The 24,124-nt window shown below is 34.2% G+C and overlaps 1 protein-coding gene across 1 annotated transcript in view; it reads left to right on the forward strand.

Annotated features, from left to right (window-relative positions):
* Positions 1–1,715: 1,715 nt before the first annotated feature.
* LOC119640135 (protein Skeletor, isoforms B/C) overlaps positions 1,716–24,124 on the forward strand; it is a 71,557-nt gene continuing 49,148 nt past the window's right edge. The window contains exon 1 of the mRNA XM_038037972.1: positions 1,716–2,530. Within this exon, the coding sequence (XP_037893900.1) occupies positions 2,266–2,530 (265 nt within the window). The 5' untranslated portion in view covers positions 1,716–2,265. The remainder of the gene's footprint in view (positions 2,531–24,124) is intronic.

Genomic DNA, 24,124 nt, shown 5'->3' on the forward strand with positions numbered 1-24,124 from the left:
TAAAAGTTTTGAATTGACGAGCAAATGTTACACAGCGTAAAACCTCTTCTCGCGAATAAATTTGCATTTTTATACATGCGACAGCTGTTCATAAACAAAATATGAATTGGAATTTCTATACAAATTATTGAGAATATAATATGCTTATTCTCGTATCTGGCCAATCGAATGCCACGCCTTTAAAAACCGATTGACCATTCCTTAGTTATTACATCTTATCATACCATGGCTGAAAGATAGTTTTCATTTACTTATTCAATTCCTTTAGTAGATGCGGCATATGAAAACTTACATTAGTAACAGTTAAAATGGCATTCATACGCGCGAATACTTTCGCCCAGCAAACCAGCTAGCCATTTTTCAATTCAATGATGCGCTTTTTAGTTATATGATTTTACGACAAATATCTTTCACTTGTTGGGAGAATTAAGTACATTCCTAAGACTTTAATAAAGCCTCTTCATTCAATTTTTGAAAAAATTTTAAATATAAAAAAAAAAACTTTTTTACTTGACGATCTTATTTTATCCGCGGTCAAAATTGAAAAGACCGATTGCATGAAAGAGAGAAAGAAATGCACGTCTGCAAAATTTCTGTTAATTTGCAGAAACCGTTATCAGCTTTCATTGCATACGGGAAAACACATAGTTATTAAAAAAAAAAAATAGCAGAATTGAAAAGCATTGCCATCCTAAATACTTCTTTTGACAGTGGCACGGAGATGAAACAAAATGTGAAAATGAAAAAATTTGTACTTATTTTAATTTTTTTTTTTTTTTAGAATTCTAATTTCTCAGGAGTACCGACGTCTGTTCAGGAACTTATGGATAAATGTTATATACGCTGGCGAAATATCAATGAATTTATAGATAAATCAAAATCGGTCGTAGAGTTTTACCGCGCCTATTGCGACCTAGAGCTTGAACACAAATTTATTTCCATAGCATCTTCTGTGTTAGAATGTATTTCGTACAATCACTTTTTTTATTAAAATAAAAAAAGCTTGCTAATGGCATATCTGTTTTAATTCGTTCTCTTTAGCAAAACTCAATTTTTACTCTTTCTCTCTTTTTCTCTTTGTTGTTACAGGTAATCATATATTTGCGGTAAATAAACACAAATGCACTGCAAAAGCTTCATACTATCGAAGCTTTAGATATTCACCATATATTTGACGCTCATGCTTTACTGTTCGTTAATGTAAGTTGTGATTTGAAAAATCTGCGTGTATTGGAATGGCATAAAATTCCTTAGTCCGAGATCAACTAAACAACTTGACGAGTGTTATGAAATAAAACGCGGACGAATAAGCATGCAAATAAGCATCACATACACAAATAAACATTAAAAACAAAATAAAACATCAATAAGGCTGTAAAGGAAATGTTAAGGAAACGAAAAATATTTGAAAGCAATTAATACACAGAAGCGTAAAAAAAGGGATTTATTTGTTGACTATTTTTTTTGTTTTTTTTTTTGTTTTTTTATATTAAGTTGATTAACAATTTTCGTCTAAAATTTCTACAAAAATTCAGATTTTGTAAATTTTCTGTATACGTGCTGTAAGCATTTGTACAAGAAACAAAAGTGTGGTGAATAATAAAGGGCAGAGCCTTGAAGTGAAAAAAATCAAATAAGAATATTTTTTAAAATAACAAAAATAACAAAAATAATACAAATAAGTAAATGTGAAAATAATTAAGAAAAGAATTTTTTTTAAATTTTCCGGTACTTTTTTTTTTACGCAAATTTTCATACTTAAGTGCACTTGATTTGATTTGATTGATTTCGTATTGACATGAATTAACTGTCGTAACTGTAAAAATCGCGGAAAAAGTGAAAAATAAAATATAAGACAAAGCATAAAGAAAATTATTGTGACTTGGAAGTTAAGCGCCACTTTGCAGCCATCTTTAACGCCATTTTGTTAAGACTTTTTACGTTACGTTCCCTCCACTTTATCTTGCTTCCATTTTTGTTTAGCATATCTAAACATATGTATGTATACATATATATAAAAATTTTTTTAATATTGTCCGTCTTTTTCATCGTAACACGCAAAAGTTTCGTTAATTAAATTTGTACAACTTTAACGTAATGACTATTACTTACTATCATTAAAATATCGCTTTAAGAATTACAATATATTTATCGATATTCCTTTGCACATATACATATCCCCATACATGCATAATCACATATCTTAGTAGTAGTAAGCGAGCGCGTATATGCAATTGCTTGTAAAGAAATACCAGCATTTACAAAATGTTTTCTGCGATATCATCAATTGTAACAAATCTGCAAGTTTTCGAACAGCATGGATACGAACAACGAAATATTTTAAAAACACTACGTCAAGTTAAGGAAAGAAGAACACCATCAGCAACGAGTTGTACTACAATCATAAACGTTTTCGATGCTTTGAAATCCTTGCATCTATTCAAGGTCTTGAATAGTGGACATACAGCATGTCGTTTAATACGACTACTGTTCGCTGCACTGATTTTAAGTTGTTGTTGCCTACAAAATGGTAAGTTTATATGAAACAACAAATTTTATACGATAACCTTCAAATTGGGAAAGAATTGAACGAATGTAGTAGATATTTATTTATTATAATTGGCGAAGAGAATAAAGTGAGAAAATTATATTTGCCTTTAGGCAAATTTCGGCGGCCTATCATTTTAGCATCAAAATGTTTGTTAATTAAGCTTAATTTTCTCGTATCTTTTTTTGTTCTTCTTCAAAGGACAAATGATTTACATAAATGAGGGAAGAGTGAAATAAGAATATGTGGAGATGGTTAGGCTTTTTAGGTTAACGTTGTGATGCAAAACATATATCTCCGGCCTACGTGAGCAGAAAAATCGTTTTAATTATATCTGTCTGTCCGACCATGTTAAAAGATCAGAATTGAGAATAAGAGATGTTTCCTGTGACGTTTAAAGATCAACAGAAGCTGAGCATAGATCGATAATTTATCAAATTTTGTTAACCCACTCTTGAGGGTTGCTAGCTTAATATTATTTTTATTATATTATTATGAGTAATTTCCAACTACGCTCTAAGCGGTTTCAGTATGATTTGTTAGACAAAGAATTTTCATTAGCAACACCGCGCACGTTCGCCATGAAAGAAGGATCAATAGCATCGGATACTAAACGTCTAACCTGAACTGAAAATGGAATCGCTGATAAGCCTTGAAAACGCATAATGTTCCATCCCAAAGTAATTGACAAAACATTTTCGCGACCTATTCACTTTTAAGTCCGTACAGACACCACCCGGGAAGATATGGGAACAAAGTTGATACGCATTTTATTTTTAAAATTTGTACTGAGGCACTTACGCTTGCATAGAATGTTACTGTTACTCTCATTTACTTTTAGTGATCCTTACAATGTGCATCACCGAACGATGAGAGAGCGTTTATCTAGAACAACAAAAAACCCAAACTCTTATGATTGAAAATTCAAATTCAAGAAATTGAGACTTGACTCGCATACTTATGCGAATAAAAAGTTCAAACTTTTTCTTGCTTTTCTTGCTCTATATTCTATAGTAGGCCTGCCCAGTGATTTGACTCATTCTCAATGCGACCCTGCATGTAGGAACGTCCAACGTTTTTGCCAAATTTGAAGCCAATGTAGCGTATATAGACGGACAGACGGATATGCTCAAATAGATTAAGAATTTGATGCTGATCACGAATATATGTACTTTCTCTGAAACTTTCTTTTTGGGCGTTGCAAACATTTTGACAAAATGAACATACCCCTCATCTTTCGGTGATGAGTATAACAAGCAAAAACATTACATTAGCCCACGATCCGTTATTAAATACCCTGCATCATCTCGTTTAATGCTTTGGCTCATATTCTCAATGTAAAGCGTTATATGGAATGGAGCCGAAAAAACGGTCTGATCCGAACCATTTTCAACAGCTTCCGTCTTTGGAATGAAGCAAGCCTATGCAGGCAAATGTCGTCAAAATATCTCGAAAATTGCCTCCTATACACGAGAACACACACGATCGGTAGAAGGACAAACGGACAAACAGATAGGCAATGGGACTCTATGTGGAGTATTTCCGTCCGAGCAAGCTGAACATACCCTTGCGCCACAAATGGCGTGGACCACGAAAAATGGTGTAATAGATGAAACGCGCGTACAAAACGATAGTCTAAAAGTTAGATTATTCTACTTCTAATGTTTTTTTTAAGTGTGCACTTTTCGAGCATGTTATGTTTAAATTCGTAAGTTACAGCAGAGTAGTACTTGGAGAACTCGATATTCTGACTCGAAAACAAAATATCCATATTCAAAACATGGTAAATACCACAAACCGGCAGCTTTACAGCCCAGTCAAGGCGGATACTGAAAAGCTCTACATTGTCTCTAAACGGTTTTTACACCCATCACCGAAGGATGAACTTTAAATGTTCTGCGAGTAAATAATGCTGTCTCCATCTTCCAGTCTCCCTATCTGTCTATTTTTTTCGACCTCTGTATAAACAAGTAACGTGGTTTCACTTTTCTTCTACTGGCATAAGAGTTCGCACAATAACTATTCAATAATTTTTGTCGTGTTCAACTCTTGGGGAAACCCAGTTGTGAGACAGAACCTCTTAATTTTAACGCCGCCGGTCTGAATGTGCGCACAAATGTTCAGAAACATGTTCAAGCATATCTAGCGTACAATGTAAAACGGGTTTACGAAATAAAATTGAATTAGTGTTACACCTTGCGCTTGAGAAATATTTTCACATCTTCTGCAACGAACGCTTTGCATTCTACATTACTTTTCACCTGTAAATATAGGCATGCATGTCAAAGAACCGGTGTAAGTCTTGCTTCGTAAAAAAAAATTTTTTTTTTTTTGTTTCTTCATATTATTTTTATTCACTTTCTCCTAGCTTACAAGAATTTACAACAACCACGCATTCACATACATTTATGAGAAATTTTAATGCTTTGAAAAATCATTGACATAAATTAAACGCCACAAAAATCATAAATGTGTATACGTTTATGTAATTGTTTTCTCCATACATACATGTAGGTATATACGCATGTGTAAGTGCATCCGTCAGTGCAAAATTCAAGAGATTACTCATCCTACTCGCATTTGACCATCGTAGTAAGAGTGATGATAAAAACAACATACAGGCGCCCTTCGTATAACACGGCACTTGTCAAACACAGTTTCGCTGCAAGACGGTAAAAAATTTGTGAACATTACTGTTTGATAAAACACGCTTTTGATTTTTGCCTTTATTTTTATTTTATCGTTAGAACAAGCTTCAACCAAAAATAAGACAAGTGAGAAAGTCATATTCTGCGGCGGCCGAATCTCGCATACCCACCACTACGCTTTTCGCATTCTACTCTCCAAGTTATTTTATTTGATACCCTTGTCGCTGGTATTATTAAGAAATAATTAATCGCGGTGTCTACACGCATTCATTTTAGGACTAACCCGTTTTTAGGTAGATAATATAATATAATCTTCACATGGGGAATGTACAAAGTGGTCTTGTTTGTCTTGTTCGCCTTACGATAAATAAGCAGAAAACCTCAAAAAAGTGAAAAAAAAAACAAAATTTAATCTCTTGTAATTTTGATGTGGGCATGGTCGATTGCTTTGATTTTTGGAGGTATAGTAAACGAGGAAAATTTCAGTCGTCTAACCTTATTAATTTCCTAGTAACGGGTAAAAATCCAAAAATTTTTGTTAAAAAAAACGAAGGGGCGTTCAGTTTATGTTCCGCTGCGCGCTTCTCCTCTCACCAATTTTGCCCATTTTCAACACCACTAACCTGCGTGCAGAAATTTTTAATGTTTCTAGCAAATTTGAAGTCGAGATCTTCGTTCTTGCGATCAGGAGAGTGCCGAGGACACACAACATACAGACGAACAGACATAAATGTTCTCAAGGTCAAGTATTCAAGTACTTTATAGGATCGCTAAAGCTTCCTTTTGGGTGTTCCACATATTATGGAAAAGTATGCCTCCATCTTACAGTGGCGGCTATGAAAACATTATAAATTTTGGTGGAAATTAATTTTGTGATCGTCATCGTTATTTTTGGAATGTATTTCTAATTTTTATATAATTCATCATAATATTGAGTTTCATATTTTGTTTTTTTTATAAAAACTAGAAGTTAACCTAATTTTTTGTATACCTATACCACACTCGGATGTGTACAACACCCAGAAGGACTTGAGATAGACGCACCTTTTCTTATATCGAGTGATTCAGAATCACTTTCTTAATCAAGCTAAGCTTGTCTGTCCGTCTTGTGTTTTTTGCACAACTTTTAGGTCGTAATTTGTGAAATATTTCGATGAAATTTGGCACAAAGATGTCTTATGACCTAAGCACGAACATTATTGGAAATGGTTCAGTGAAGTGTTGTAGGGTATTTAATGGTGGGCCGTATCCCACTATAATGTTTTTATTTCTATTCTCCTTATAGTCTAAAGGGACATTTTTTTCAAATTATAATGTAAGTAAATTAACTGATACTACATTTATTTTGGAATAAATTGCTACTCATATGTCTCCAAGCAGATTCCCCATATGTTCATATCAATATCTTGTCTAATAATTGTTCATTAACATGTCGGTTAGGAGCGAAATATACGTCATGATAACATTTTACACCTTAAACAGTTAGTTTCGGTACAACACGGTATACATCACGTTGATTCAAAGTTTGATATAACACGGTTTCGATATAATATAAAATAATATTTCGACACGATACGGTAAACATTGTCTAGATTTATGTTATATATCTTTGAGTTAACTGCGTTAAGCGAGGAGGGACATCTATAGTCAAGCGTACGCTTATAGTATTACATTAAATTAGAGTCTGCTGGTATTGAAATGAAAAAAAAAGAGGATAAATTATTGATCTTATGGACGAAAAGGACAACTGGAATCAGTCAAATAGTAGTGGAATCTATCTGAGTTTAATATTTAGTTATTTTTTCTTTTTTTAATACATAATCCTCTTTATTAATATAAATAATAAATAAAATAGAATCTGCGCTCAAGTCGCATTATCATTATATAATAATTTTGGTAGTTGACATCGCACGATTTGTTTGATTGGTTTTGCGCAATAGGCTATCAAATGTGAAAATCTCTTCCTTTTACTATTGAAAAGCGTCCGTTCAAGTATGAAAGAAAGGCTTGGTTGTGTACGGAGAAGAGGTATCGATAGAATGCTTGAAGTCAAACCGGTTTTGCAAGCTTTGATTCCGTCAGTTTTGATGTTCAAGATGCAACACCTTCTAGGAGGTTAGTTGAAGGCATTTATTATGAATGCATTTACATAGTGCGTCGTGGACCCAAATGCCAAAATATGCTTTGATTGCACAATTTACACGTTTATATGTAGTGGAATATATATTATGTGTAAGAATAAGTTTTGACGGTTGTTTTTGTTTTAGTTATGCTCAAAGTTTTGTCTACTTAGTTATTGTTAGTTACGGCTTTTCCCCATCTTTCAGGCATTTTGTCAAGTCTGTCTTGAAAAAAGTCTCGTCTTTTACGGCTATCCTTCCAAGAACCAGTATTTGAGCTTCATCTTAAGAATCGAAGCATTGTTCGAACAAACGGTAAGACATCTATTGAAACTTGTTTTGATCGGCTGCTGTTAACACTGGGGAGAATAGGACATTCCAGGGCAGGTTGTAACTGGAAACATTTCCCGAGCGAGTTTTGCTGTATGGAGCCGAATTTCTTCATACTAAACACCCACGATATCATGACTTTTGGTATTATTGTTGAGAGCGTTCTTTACGGATGATTTCATTTGGTCGGCACACATGCCATGTGGCCATCAAGACTCGCTTGTTGGCTCGCACACCCTTCGTCATGATTATTTAGGCTTTGACGTCCACTATTCACTATTTCTAAAGGAAAGTAAAGTTTTCCGCAAAATCTCCTTTTTTTGGCACAAAACCACATCTATTCAAGCGACTATGTTAGTGTGACAAAGGCGCTAGAGAATACACAATACTAATTGTAATCGGTCTTACTGAACAGGACCGAACTAACTTATAGTCCCAATAGCTTCCACTGCATTGTTGTATTAAAATTTCATAAAAGAAAAAAAAAATTCTCATAATGCACGATGTAAATGCATCTATTGTGCTCAGCGCTGAAGATCGCTGCGAGATTAAATTTATTTTGAGTGCAAAAGGAGAAAACCAAAATAACTTTCCCAAAAACACTTTTATTTTTATGCAACTCGTCATGAATTACTTTAGTTGGATAAGAGTTAATAGCTTTTTTTTTTTGTTTTTAATTTCTCAAAGATATAATAAATAGGTGTTTACCTGCTTAGGTTTTCTTGGGAAATTTTTTGCTATTTTACTTGAAAATTATCAAAAAGTTTTAATTGAAAAATCACTATAATCATTTTAAAGCCAACAATCTTTCGCAAATGCATTTTCATACAAAAAAAAAAAATAATAATAATAAAACCCAAAGCAATTGAAAAAGCTTTAGTCGACTGAAGAGATAATTAAATCTTCGCAATCTATAAAAATCACTATAGTTTTATATTAATTAAAGGCGTGTCCATGGGTTTATCGAGGGTATTTTTGGTTCGAATTTTTGCAGTCTCATCTAAATAATTAACTTTGATTCATAATCTTGCTTATAACGTAGTTGCACGTGTACGTTACAAACAAAACGCCTTAGCTAATGCTCTTGATACTATTAAGGTGTTTATGTATGTCATTGCGAAAAAAATTTGAAATTCATGCAATAGTTATACTCACTAGCAAAGACGCAGGAATATTAAAATTGTCATGCTGCCTGTGATCGTTTACTTTTTGAAAAACAAAAAATCATTCGCCCAAGGTCAAGGAGACTTGACACGTAACAAGAATCGTTCTTCTAGTCCAGTGCAGTTCTAGAAGCATCCAGAAAATATTTCAATCAAAGCCATTACAATTGTCTAAGTATGTGCTTCAGTCCTCAACAGACTTGAGATGGTCCGCACGTTTTTAACGTATTATGGGGGAAGTTGTAACCTGGCATTATCTACTCAATTTTGCTTGATCATCACCCCGCCCGCCGGAATGACTGGTCAAAAAAATAAAACTTAACGTACATGTTTTTAAATAAGACTATAAAGTCCAATTCGAATCTAAGCAGCAGAGACATCTACCAACTCCCTTAACAGAGCTCCGGGCACACCCTAACAGATGTCTGTTAAGCATGTTCGGATCAGGATAGAGTTGGATTTGAAGACCTACTTCCTCCAAATAAACACTTTGTGCTAAACAAACTCAAATTCTGCTTTCCAATACTATTTTTAAAAATGTTTTCAAAATTTGGTATATTAACAAGAAAGCGCTATGGAAAAATAGCCAGAGTTAAGTTTTGATAGTTAAATTCGAATTTATGTTCAAAATATCTTCTTTATCCCAATCTAATTTACGTACATCTATCCGTTTGTCCATCCCCGCTCAAAGCGCTCCGCCAGTCACAAAAAAGAAAAAAATTTAGAAATTTAAAAATTGTTACTTTTTCTCACTGCATATTTATTTATTTTCTAATCAGCGTAACATCTTGAATCGATTTAGATACATCGGTTATCTCTTTCAAGGTCAGAGGATCAAAGAGCGGCAAAATAAAAGAAAAGAAAATGGAAATTTAAAGATTTGCTTATATTTTCTTGTTCCGAAATTTCTTCATTAGGGCAGAATCGCGAGCCTAGCTACACACGTATGTCCATTTGTTCGCCATACTTTTTACTGACAGCGAAAATCGTAAATCTTAAATTAAACATTGAAAACTTTGCAATCATTTTTTTGTTTCATGTGTCCTGTGTAATGGGCACAAAATTTCGAGTCGACTTGCATTGGTCTGTGCCTTTGTCCTTTCACTTTATTTTTTTAGGGCCGAAAAATATAGATTTTTCTGCCAGGTTTTCCCGTGAAGAATGTAGCAATAATTGTGGTAAAAATGTAAAACCTAACTTGGATTGATCGACACGTGGTTCACGTCTGTTTGTCCGCAAATCCGATAGTTCGAAATCTAAAATTTTGAGCATCTGCTTTTATTGTATATACTCTCGATCAGCGTAACATTGTAACCACGTCGGTCCGTCCGTGTTGTGTTTTAATGAGATTAACTAACACACAAATCTAAAATCTGTTAACATATATATACAGTTCTTTTCTACAAAAAAGATATTTGATCCGCGTACGAATCCGCAAACATCGTGGTGATCAAAAAAAGCGTAAAAAATGAAAATTCTTAATGTTAATAGCAGCCAATCTGAACTTTAAGTGAAGGTATTTAAGGTCTGTTTTGAAAATTATTCCGATCGCGCGCCTTCTAGAGAAGCGAAATAAAAAAAAAAACCTCTGTCAATATTAAGATAGTGGTGGGTATTAAATGTTCGCTCTAAAGTGAATGCATTTTTTTTGTATTGTGTATTAGGTCTTATATCGAAGCTTTCGATTACTATTAGTAAACATCAAAAAGTGCAATAAATTTAAAAATTTTATTTAAAAATGAAAACCTTAAATTAAGATAACCAACCATTCAAGCCGGATATGCAGGCATATGGGAATGAGATGTATTGCCTTAAACAAATACATTCATACGTATAAACAAACCGTAGCGACTACAACCAATATTGTGCTGGCAAACAGTACTCATCGTATATATTCATAATATTGAGTACAAGTAATAAAGCCGTGGTGGAGATTGTGGGGGCTGCGCGCGCATGTACAGGGCCAATAACACAAACACTAGACTGACGGCATAAATTTACAATGGCTGATACTACTAGATATGTATATATACATTTATACATAAATACATATATATATATATATGTATATATATATATAAATATTTATTTATTTTGCTATGAGTATGTTTGTGCATGTTGCTTGGTTTTCGGGTAGGCTCTCATTGACTTGACAAACTCATGCTGACTCACGTATTTATGTTGATTATTATTGCAGCAACAACAGTGGTTAGCAAAAGTAACAGCAATAACAACGCAACGGCAATATCAACAGCAATAGTATCTACTAGTTGTAATTGTAGTAGTAGTAGTAGTAGTAGTTGTGGCAGTAGTAGTAGCTGAGGCTCATACCTCAGGCCTTTTCAAATGAAGCAATCCATTGTTTTTTACAAATTGTCTATATGGCGTTTTTTGTTATTATTATTCTTATTATTATTGTTGTTGTTGTTATTTGCGCTGTATTTTATTTTTTTACTTTTTCGTGCAATTGTCGTATGTATTACGACATACAGACAATAAGTAAACAAATCTCGGCCAACTAACAGTAAAGAAATGTATCAAAAATAAAAACTAGATTTTTAAAAATTAAAAAAAATATATATACATATATAAATAAGTGGTGCAATTATATAGCAGACTTGCCCAATTATGACTCCGTGTAAGGTCTCTCTCTGCAGCGTTTGCTATATTGCAAAGTTTTGCTTTTAAAAAGAGATTTGTAACAGCAAATTAGGTTAAGTTATGGACTCAATGCAACAGGCGCTAAAAAATAATTTAAGTTAATTTTAAATAAAGTTATGGCAGTCGTGAAACTGCACTTTGAAAAGACGCAAACTGTACATACTAATCGGTTATATGAAATTTGTGACTACTTTTCCAATCCCCCCAGAACATTCGATGGTGGACCAGGAGTGAAAGTAGAGCTTGTTTAAATTTTTCTAAATTTCTCAGGTATAAAGGTCAGTGGGTGTAGGGTGGTATAAGCTTATACTAGGATTGTGCGTATGCATGCAATACCCAGAAAGATTTGAGATATACCCAATTTGTGTTATATCGAACGATTCGGAATCACTCCCTGAATCGCCGTAAGTTCACTTGTCCGTCTGTCCAGTTTGTGGTTTTGTATTGAACTCCACTGAATATATTGTTATGAAATTCGCTTTTTACAAGATACAGTCCGTATCACTAGATCGCGGATATTTTATGCAAGAGAAATACACTTCAAAGCTCTTTGATTTGCAATTATATTCCTTAACAATAGCATCACTTATTTACAATTTATTTTGGCGGTACTCTCAGCTCAAATGTTCTTACCGGACTAACTCTTCCTTCTACAAATATTCTATTTATATACATTTTTTACCAGCATGTTACTATACCTAAATTTTTGGTTTTATTTCTAATCCCAGCCTGCTTTTCCTCTAATCGTTTTCATCGGCCTACAGTTGCATGAAGCGCCTTCGAATGCTTCTTTGGTTTTTCCTTCTTTAGGGAATTTATTATTAGGGAAAATTACTTAGCTGAAATTAACTGGATTTGGGATATTCGTAACAATATATTGAAATATTTTGGTGAAATTTGGTTCACCGAGAGAATGGTTCGGATCGGACAATTTTTTCAATCACTTTCTAAATAAAGCGTTTTTCTTGGAAAGCCGTTGCGTGAATTAAACCAAGTAGTGTAGAGTGTTTAATGGTAGGCGTTGGCTCACTACAGTGTTTTCTTTCCATTTTTTCTTAGATATGGGTTAAGTAGGTGTAATTGACTCCTCGTCATAACATTATGTTTCGTTTTTTTTCGATACTTCTGGAGTTATATCAGAGCTTCTATTGAAGTGAAGGATATCATAAATAGTTATTGCCTATCAAATGATAGCAGGAGTTAATTTAAACATACATTCATTCATTCGTTAGTAGTTGTTTTAAGGTAAACTTGTAAATTGCAATTGTAGCCTTAGATATAACTGAATGCTCTTAACTGCTTTATGTCGTGCTTTTTCGACTTTAATTCGTCTGCTGCTCTTACCTTCAAAACGTTTTAAAAATTTATTTATGTTCTTTAACAAAGGACCTATCGTCTATATCTCTCCCTTTTCGCCTATTTATTTATTTATTTGTTTCGCCGTCTGTATCATAATTCACCTCTTTGTTGATACTTAAATTTGCTTCGTTCGGCCGTTCGCTTCGCTATTCGCCAATCGTCCTATTACTTCAACGATGCGTGCATCTGTCAATCCGCCCCCGTTCGTTGGTCTATTAGTTTGCCTGGTTGATCAGTTTTCTCCGTACTCTTTCAACTTGTCTCGCTATCTGATCGCATGCCCAAATATGCTTTTATTCATTTGTCCTACTTAAGAATTCATCCGTACGCATATTTGTCTAGTTCTTAGGCTCTCAATTAATTCACCACTCACTCGCACTTCTTTGGATATTCCCATGTTTGTTTGTGCACCGGTCTATTTATTCTTCTACCTGTGTTGGTAGTGGATCTAGCTATTCGCTTGTCTTTCTGTCTGTCCACCTGTCAGTCCATTTGCATCTATTTGCGGCTCTTCAGCTCTCGACCAGTGCACTTGTCGGCTTGTGAACTAATCCAATCGTCTATTTTGCCCCGCAATTTACATGTCGACGCATTTTCCTCAACCTGTCGTCAACCTTTCCGTCCAACGTGAATCTTTCCGTTGCACTTTTTTCGTACTTATTTTTTCTCTGGGGATGTAACTGTTTGTTCGTGTACCTGTCTGCCAATTTCTAGATTTTAGTTCTTTTACGCGTTTTTGTCTTCATTCCTATGTCAGTCCGTCCACTCGCTCCATTTTCATGCATATACTTATCTTCGCTGTGTTCTTATTTACAAATTCAATGGTTTATTCTTTTATTTATTTTTCCGTGGGGGTCCTTCTGTTTGTGACTTAATTATGTGACTTAATGTCTATCTACCCAGTTATACATATCTCCATTTCTAAATCAGCTCCGTAAGATTGCCTTTTAATTGTTGTACTCATCTCCCCATCTTTTTGCTCAATTCCTTATATGGTCGCTTATGCGCCCCTCTACACAATAGAACTATCGATCAGCTAATTGTTATTTATTTATGATGGGTGAATTTGTGAGAATTTTTATTATGTTCTTACATTAATCGCGCAGATAACGCATCTAAGTAGTTGTAATCAACTGTCAAAGATGCTTACATCAGTTGAAAGACTTTGGCATGCTTCGAAACACTATGTACGGAGTCATATTTACGATCTCAGATTATCAGCTAAACTTTGTAGCTAGCAATCAAATTGGAGCGAGTACGCACTTTACTATGAGCGCTTGTGTACTGACAAGTTTGAAGAACTCTGGTTTATAGAATGTTGTTTGCATTTAAAAATTTTCATGAACATTTTTTTTTTTAATAATACGCGGACACCTTTCACATATCATTGAAGTTGTAATGAATTTTTGCATAAAATTAGTTGTACAACATACCGTCCGTTAGGTGAACTAAGTAATTGACATTATTGTGTGATTAATGACATTTATTGATGTTTGAGCAAAAACGACTGAGCGTGTTTTGATAAGTAATGAACACCGTCAAGATGTAAGAAATTTGTGATAATAACTTACTAACTATTATTAATGAGCGCAATGTTAAAAATATACTCCTCCGTTATGTTAGTGTAATCTTCAAGGACAATAATATGTTTGCGTCCGACTTTCTGTTCTAATGTAAATAAATCGTTTATAGATTTTGAAGAACCTTAACATATACCTTTTCCTTAAGTCGAAATCGGCTGCTAATTAGTGAAAGAAAGAAAAAATTCATATTTTTCGATGTTTTCGCCTATTCGCCAAGATAAATATGAACCGACTTAATCTCTTTAGGGGAATATTAAACAGTTTTAACAACCCTACGCATCTCATTACCAAAAGCATTACAAATTTTACTTTTGAAAATAAATCAAACATTGTTAAAAGTTCGGCATTGTTCAAGAATCCGCATAAATAGCGCATAGAATGAAATAATCGATTCATATTTCTTTATATATTCTCTTCTTAGGATTTATAATGCAATCAATATTATTGGTTGTGATTCTCCATAATGCCCTAATGACGATTTTCTTTTTCAAATTTCAATCACAACAACAATTGTCCATCGCGTACGCATTGTTACGCCAGCATTTCGTATTGAATTACATAACAGAGACGATGTGAGGTAATGAACATTTTAGCGTTGATTAATACAACAATATAGACCATCAATTATGTTATGTTACTATTTTCAATCGGTCACATAAATGCATGGCTTCAATTAGTCAAACTCATAATCTACGGCAAGATTTGCACTAAAATACGTTCATGTAAGACCACAACGGCAAAAACAACCGGTTTAGCTAAATAGATAATATCTGTGCACATATATTAGATTGTGAGAAAGGTTGTATCTTGTATCTAAAAGCAAAATGTTTAATCATTTTTATATACATGTAGCATAGTGTAGTTACAAAATTTTCAACGTAACAACTTGTTGCAATTTTTCCGTTGTATAAAGTGAGAATCGTTAATTATTACCTTAATAAGATATAAATTATTTTCTTCGTTGGAATATTTTACAAGATCCGAAGTCCGAAGCCAGTGTTACGTAATACCTCTTCTTAGGGTATCGATAAGGCGGACGCTTCTGTTTAAGTTCGTTTTTTTTTTGTCCAGTCATTCGTGTTCTCTTTTCTTTTCATTTTATTCCTTTTGGTTTTAAGTTTCGCGTTCGATATGTTTCTTTCCACTTTTGCCTTCTTAATCTTGTGTGCCCATCATTTCTGTGCCGTTCTGTCCGTGCCTCCTTCTGTTTCTTTTCTCGCTTTTCCTTATGTCTTTCTCTACGTCTTTTCTATCATCCTCGCTTCTTTTGTTCCTCCCATTTTCTCATCTTTCCGCCTTCCACCGTTCTTCCGTTCATCTATCATCTCTTTTACGTGTTCGCCTTCGTTTATCTTTCCATTTTTGTCTACCTTCGGCATTCATTCTGTTTTTTTTTGTGTTTTGTCTTATCTTAGTTCTGCCTTTTCGTTGTTTTGTTCGTTTTTTCTTTCTGCCCGTTTTCGTTTTCGTCCGTTCTTCATTCTGTTCATTTTTTTTTCAATGCTCTCCGTTCGTTTTGTCCATTCTTCGTTCTGTTTTTCGTATTTCTGTCTCTCCTTCGTTTGATACGTACGTTGCCTGTTCCTCGTTAAGTGCGCCTTCTTCACTCGGTCCGTTCGTCTTTCTAACGATTTCTCGTCCTGCTTAGTTTCCCTCTCGTAAATTGGTCTTTTGCCCGTGCTTTCTTCTATCCGTTCTTTATTTCAAGTTCTGCCTCTTTTTCTTTCCATCTACTTTGCATTCTTTCTGTTCCCCATTCCGCTCTTTCTTCATCCTATCGTTTCTTTGTTTTGCGATTCTTCCTTGTCTTTAGTCTCCTTTGTATTTTTCCTGTCTTTCTTTCTAACCGGTCTTCACCTTGTTTGTCTATCTGTATTCTGTATCGCTCCTTCCGTTTCTCTGTCTCTTCTTCCTTCTTCCCGATCGTCGTTTTTCGTTTTGCTTGCTGGTCAATCTGTCCGCTTTTCAATCCATCTGCTCTTCTTTCTATATTTCTTCCATGCTGTCGGCTCCGTTTTTACTTTCATTCGTTCTTTTAGTAACTTTTTCGCTGGTTCTTTTTAATGTTCTTGGAACAGTCCTTTCTCCTGAAACCTCCTTAATTCGTCCTTCTTTATCTGTTCCTTCTCCTGGTGGTCTTGCGTTTAAGCTAGCTTTTCCCCATTCTGTTGTCGATTCGTCATTCTGTCTACGTTCCATGTGTTCTTAAAGTCCGTCGGTATATCTACCGCGCTTCTCGACCACCTGTCCGCTTGATCCGCCCAGCAATCTATCTGTCCATCCATCTGCGTGGGCACAAGCAAAGTTCGAAGAAGAAGTTAAGCATCACTTTATGCATTATTGATTTAATCCCACAAATTATAATTTTGAATCCATAAAACTCGATTTCAAAGTGTTTGTGCTAATAGCGTAGAAATTTTTGCAATTACTTATCTTAAATTGACAAAAGCGTGCAGTCAAATGTAGTCAAACCTTCTAATACAGACTGGTACGTTTAACTGGCTTTTCCTTATACACAAGTGGATAAATCCTTCTTTAGTTTCTTTAATTATTATTTCTTATATATTTTTCCCCAATCCGCAGGAAAGCAATTGCAGAAACAGTTATAATAATAAATACAGGATGCACGCAACAATATTTGATTTGATTACCGAGCCCTTGCGAATGTAAAGCGGACGGTAATAAAGATATAATAAATGATGATAATCATAGAAAACAAATACATAGAAACATTTATGTGTATATATGCTTAAGTGTGTAAAGCAAAACCACCCAACGTATTTATTTAATTCATACATAAAACAGCAGGTATCCGCAAATCCTTCTGATGTTATGTGTCTGTATATTTTCCCCTCTTTTAAAGAAAGCGAAAGTATATCATATCTATCGTTCTCATGACGCACCACAAATGTCGTGAGTTTATTATAATGCGGTGCAGATTGTCGAACAATTTGCTAAGATTAAATTAGCTAAAGCTTCAATCTAAGTTACATGTCGCTATAGTATGTAATAAATAGGTTTCTAAAAAAGTATACAAGCAAAAAAAAAAGAAAAGAAATTCGTCTGATGCTTTTCGAATTACATCCGAATATGTGTGTGGGTGATAGCTGATAGCTGGGGTTATGGCAAAGCTATGTAACAACAACAACAACAAAGCTATGTAACAATTTCGTTATGACATGCGGTCTTTACACATTTATGTGGTAAATATATGAGATTTGGGTATCAGGCAAATGGAAATCCACCCCGCTCATGTATATGAAAAGCGTTTTCTTCTTATCCATCATCACTTAAATGCCTCCTTGTTAGTCAGTTCCATGTTAATGTTTAACAAATTTTTAATCTTATGGATTTACGCATTATAGTTGCCGTTAGTGTTTACTAGCAAAAGAAAGCCAAAAAGAAAGAAAACAAACAAGTAAAAAAGTTATATTCGGCTAGAGCCGAATCTCGGATACCAATCATTCATTTAAAACTTTGCCGCCCAAAATATATCATCACTTCTCGTTAACCATCGTAATTAGTTTAGAATTAACACACTTACCTTGTCCTTTTCTAGTCGCCAAGACCTTTTATTTGAGACCCATATCGATGGTAATGCTTAGAAAAAATTCCCCCACGTCGTGGTATCTATCACATCGATTTTTAGGCATATAATATATCGTTATTTGAGGAATGTGCAAAATAATTATAAACATTCTGTTTACCTTAATAAGTATAAAACCACATTTAATCACTTCTAAGTTTGTATGGGCGTGGCCTATTTTTTCCATTTTTGCGCATAAATAGTAGAGTTTTCCTCAAAGTAATTATAGAAAATTTCAAGATTCATTCATAATGAACCCAAACCCATAGATTTTTGCTTAGAAAAACCTGAGTTGTGTTCAGTTTATATTTTGTTGCGGGCGCGTGTTCCAATCAATTTGGCCCCTTTTCCAATACCAACCTTCGTGCAAAAACTTGCAACGTTTCTGCCAAATTTGAAGTCGACATCTCCGTTTTTACTAACAGAAGAGTGTTAACAAACCACTCCATATTGACACACAGACAGACAGACAGAGAGACGGACAGATGGAAAGACATCGCTTAATCAATTCAGAATTTCACGTTGATCAAGAATGCATACACTTTACGTTTTCGATGTTGTAAAGCCGATGACAAAATCAACACACAGCCACTCCGTTTGGTGATAGGTATAAAAGATAAATACAAACTTTACATGATTTATCAGTCAAACGATCCAAATGCTGGCAATTGTAAGCAAATAGCAATGTTTCGGTTGTAGTTAGAAATCCTTTTGATTTTAATTTTTCTTTCCCGATAATTTATCGGAACATTTATTGTTTGAATTAAGTGCGTGTGCGTGTGCATGTGCGTGTAGACAATATTCTAACTTATGGCCAGCCATTTTATCTGTTATGTGATAGAACGTTAATGATGATAATTTGCACGTGAACAACCATTATGACGACGATAGTGCTGATGATGACAATTGAGTTTTTTGTTATCAACAGTTTGCATGCAATGTATTAGTATTCAAAGTATTCTGTTGTTATCGTACATGTGCGTCTGATTGTGCTTAGAGAACAAATTTTAGTAAATTGGATTAAATTTTCTGCTTTGAACTATAAGTTTATACATAATTTTCTTAAGGATATATAAGTGTATGTGGTATGAGTGCATTTATGTATCTATATGTGTGTGACCCTCTTCCTTGCGTACTTACTTACTCCTACTTACTCTCTACTGCATTCTCATCTATCTGGGACAAGATATTCAATTTTTGTTTTATTTTTTTCCTACAGTTTGATACTGCGTGTGTGCATGTGTCTGTGTGTGTGTGTGTGTGTGTATTTGTGTATGTATGCGAGCAATTATGATAATGGTTACGGTTTTCATTGTTGTGCTTTGACACCATCTCAAATGACTTGTTTCTTTTGCTCTTCTACGTTAGACACTATTTAACGGTCGGTTCAGGTTAAAGTCATATCGTTAGTATTAACGCTTTTTGATTTTTATTGAGTCAGCAAAAGTTATCGTTGCTATTCTTTTCCTTCTTTTTGTTATTGTTGTGTTGTGTTAATTTCATTTAATTTTATTTTTCTACCCTTAGCTCAATGAACGACATTGACATAGTGTTTGATTATTCATCTACGTATCTAGGTTTTGTACGCTTTCACATGTGCATGTTAACATTGTTACGCTTTATGTACAGAATCATATAACCACTTATAGACGTACACATACAATCTCCAAGATGGGGAGGATTCATTTCTTTATCTCTATATATACCTATATACATATATATATATATATGTATATGAACATCTTGGATTACGGTTGCTACGGTTGCTGTGTCATTAGATGGGAGTCAACTTAGAAGGAAGTAATGAAGTTTTCTTTCTCTTCTCTTCTGTTTTTTTTTTCTCCTTTTTTAATCTCATTGATAATGATGACGACTTAATCTATTTTGTTTCATTGTGTTGTCTGTTTTTATATTCATGCACCCATGTTGGGTTGGGTTGTCAACGCCGTCCTTAATGACGTTTAGGGCAAAAGCTTGATAGAATAAATTGCTATAAAGCAGATTATAATGAATTTAATTATCAGGATGTTGACTATACTGACACTGTTAGATATCTTTATATATACATATACATATATAACTGAAGATGTATTTTTTTCTTCTGCATTCTGTGCAAACGGACGTTTTATGCTATTATGCATTTCCATTTTTGCAAAACTTTTTTCAATGTAGCGTAAGGTTCTAAGGTCTCTTTGCAACGACCAGAAAAACTAGAAATTGATTATTCTTTTATGATAAGTGCATACAGACGTTATTAAAATGCATTATATTAAAAGTAACGTTTCATCGCTCATTTATTAAATGTCCACTTATTTTCTCTGTAAATAGAAGTGTAACATCAATGCTAAAAGACATCGCACATCTTCATCGTTATTAATTCTTAAGGCACAGGATGGGTTATATCTGGTTTATCTTATCATTTTTTCATAAAATTCCCGGTCTTGAATACATATCGCATACATTGACGCTCGCTCTTTTTTATAATTTTATAATGGACCTATTCGGCATTGTCAAAGCTCTGACCTATTTGTCTTGGCACTGCCTGCATATCTCATACCACGCAAGGAGACTATTTCGTCTTTAATCGCACTGCATGCCTCTGGTATAATTTTTTTGTAGAGGTTTTTGCCGTCAATCAAGTCTTAAAATCAATGCTAATAAGCATTAATTTTTCACCGCTCTGAGGCCTATGTCATGTACTCGCCCATATACCATACATAACTTACGAGTTTTGAAACAATTTAACTATACAGGTTTCTGCTCCTAATCTACTTCTTTGATAGGGTTATACGGCCTCTTGATTTATGCTGTAGCTCGCACGTATTATACGGCACGCTGCCAAGAATGTTCATTCTACAAATGCCTTGCCCTCCTCTGGAGAACTTTACCAGTATAGATATTTGCGCCGCACCTAAACTAAATCATATTCGCTTTTTTCTTTTTCTCATTCTCTATCTCTAATTCTTCCTGATCGTTATTCTGCTCATAGAAACAAGTGGTGGAGAAAGATAGATTTAATATCTGAGAATTCGGAAAACAGTGTGAAAAAATAAAGCCGCTTTTGTCTTTCTTCAAGATAAGAACTTATTTTTCAGAGGAGGGAACCCAAATTTGATGGGGGAATTTCCTTTAGCAGGTCCCTCAGCGTGTATAAAGTTTTTATATGGTTTCTGTTCACGTACTTTTTGCTCACCCGTATTGCACATGCCTAGGGAAGAAAAGTGCCTTGACTGTACTGGAACTATTCTTTTAAAGTAGCCCCCTTAACTCTGTCAGAAATTTTCTTTTTTTGTAATTCAAATTAATAAGTGCCAGTGAAAGGTCTGCCACATTTGTGTCTACGACAGGATGAATTTGAAATTTTTTTATGGTTCAAAGAATATCTTTCTAAAGTCAATATGTATGCTTAGAAAAAATTCATTAAAAGAAAGCAAGAGAAAGAATATAGAACAAATAATTCTCTGTTCGTTAAATCGATGCGAAACGTGCAAAACCACTTGATGTCGACGGCTTCCAAGACGACTTTGAACGACAATGAAGTGGTATCACAACGTCTTTGTAAGTTTTTTCCTAAAACTTTACCCTGTGAACTATCCTTTGTAAAGAATAGGTTAAAGACTTCCCAGGTATCGGTATATTCCAATCGTTGAATAGCTTGCGAGGAGCCCAAGTCGTCTGTCGTTTTGGCTCTACAGGTTCTTCGCTTCGGAGGGGGGAGTGCTAGGCTAAGTTAGGTTAAGAATTAGGATTAAGTAAAGGACTAGACGGACGATGGGAGAGATAAGGGAATCCCTGTTAGAAACAGACGTTTCTGATTGGGATATGGTGAGGTTGCCTTCTGGCAATCTTCCTTCCTTGACGGGAACCGTAAAAGAGTTGGCTCCAAATAGCTCGTGTCGAGAAAAGGACTGGTCCGGTCGAGTAAGGGAATTTGAACAAGGGGAATCAGAACAAGGGGAGTTGTGAGTGAGTTAAGTTTTGTCTACGTAGGGGTTAAGTTTAGGCTACGCAAGAGAGCAGAAAAATTCTACTGATCGAGTTGCATAGTTATAAAGCGTTGAATGAAAAGCGAATGGAATACAATTGAAAGTAAATTGGAAACAGAAATCGTTAAAATTCTTCGGATAATGATGTATAATGCGATAGTAATTGAAATAAAATGAAATAAATGCAAATGATTAAAACCAACAAATTAACCCTCTTCCGAATGTAAGAAGAAACGCAAAAAGTTTTTGTGAGTCGGAGCTAAGTGCCGCTGAAAGATAAGAATTCACAGAGGACTATGCTTTTATACCTCTTAGAAGTTTATTACTTAGAGGTAATCATAAATTCTAATGTTTCTTTAGAAGGATCACAATCCCTATGCGAAGATGGATTGTAATACCTCTTAGGATGAAGGTAACATTGCCTAGGTAGGAATGGATTGTAACGCCTCTTAGAAGGTTATAATTTGAAGGCGAAAATTTCCAAGCAGCAGTGAATTTTAGTTAATATATTGGGGCATTTTCGTTTGCTTGTGTTTGTCCATCAAGAAAAGAAAGAAGCGAAAGCGCTCGCAGTATATCATGTAGATAAGATTTTAGGGGCAATCAAATGCATGTTAGTTGCTTTTTGCTTAAACGCATAATTTGCTTTCACTTTCCACTATTCATTACGCAAACAAAAATTGTATGTTTGTAGGTCGCAACTAATCACTTAATACTTCCGGACTGCAAGGTAAATGTCAATGATTTCAAGGGAAATCGTTTCGATAAAATGACTGAAACAGCCTTAGTGTAAACACGGTATTAAATACATTTAATCGTTATCAAGAAAAAGTTATAGCCTATCTCCCGGCGTAAATTGTACAGAATTTATGTTGCCTATCAGACATAAAAAAAGTATTTTTTGAAACTTTTTATTCGTCCTTAATGCCTTGGTGTCTTACGAAGAAAATAAACCGATCAAAAGACTCACAAAATCTCTTTAAGCAAATCTATATAAAATTTTCTTCTACAGGCACACAAATATGTATATATTTAGTCGAGTTATATTAACTACTTTATTAACACAATGTGGAAGGAGAGAGAGAAGCAAAATACAATTCTTCTCATTCTCATACTTTTTTGCGTACAATGATTATTGTAACTTCAATTTAATAATGCATATACATATACATATATACATATATATATATATATATATGCACTGAGATTTACGTTTATTGATGTGTACCTATGATGTGTATCGCACAGATGAATACGCCACCCACCCTGCAAATATTTTTATACACATTTACTTTATTAAATTGAAAATAATGATGAATAAAATAAAAACGTTTTCTTTCCACACTAGGGTAAGGACGTACTACGTTTCTATGTATATGCACTACGTCATTAATGTATTTATTCATAGGCATATGTATAAGCTTCCGTTCAGATATGGTTTGTGATGAATAAATGAAAGAATGAATGAATGCTTGGCAAATAATCCAAATAAAGCGAAAAAAAGGGTTGAAATTCAATTGCGGAGAAGACTGTCTTCTTTTTCGCCTCTTTATATATAAATACACAAACATGCATGTATACATGTACACTTGTATCAGACTTGTTAAAATAGAACAACAGCAAAACCATAGTTACCAGTAAATTGTTAGAGATTATGTCGTCATTTCTCTGGATTATATTAACGTATGTACGTACATATCTGATAATACTTTAATGCGATTAATTGAAATTATTAAATTAAGAAAAAACAATTTTTTTACATTATTTATCATTTCTGTTCCACTAAATTAATCAAATCAGCATATATATATTGGTTATCATATAATAGGTGAAAAAGTGTCGGGACTACATATGAATAAAAACAATTGACTTCAATAGATCTTTCTTGCAATTATACTCAGCAATAAAAAACAACACCTGCGAGAAGTCAATCAGACAATCTTTGAAATATACATACTTTACATAAGCATGCCTGTCCTTCCGACTGTAAGTGTGAAATTTGCCAAAAGCATTGGAAGTTTGTGCACGTAGGTTGCTATTGGAAATTTTGGTCAAGTCCGTCAGAGGTCATGTCCGGAGTGCAACGTGAATTGAGACCGGTTGTGCTTTCATTAACAACACAAAAATTCCAGTTTTTGCT

This window comes from Glossina fuscipes, unplaced genomic scaffold (genome assembly GCF_014805625.2).
Source record: "Glossina fuscipes isolate IAEA_lab_2018 unplaced genomic scaffold, Yale_Gfus_2 115, whole genome shotgun sequence".
NCBI classification, from domain to species: Eukaryota; Metazoa; Arthropoda; class Insecta; order Diptera; family Glossinidae; genus Glossina; species Glossina fuscipes.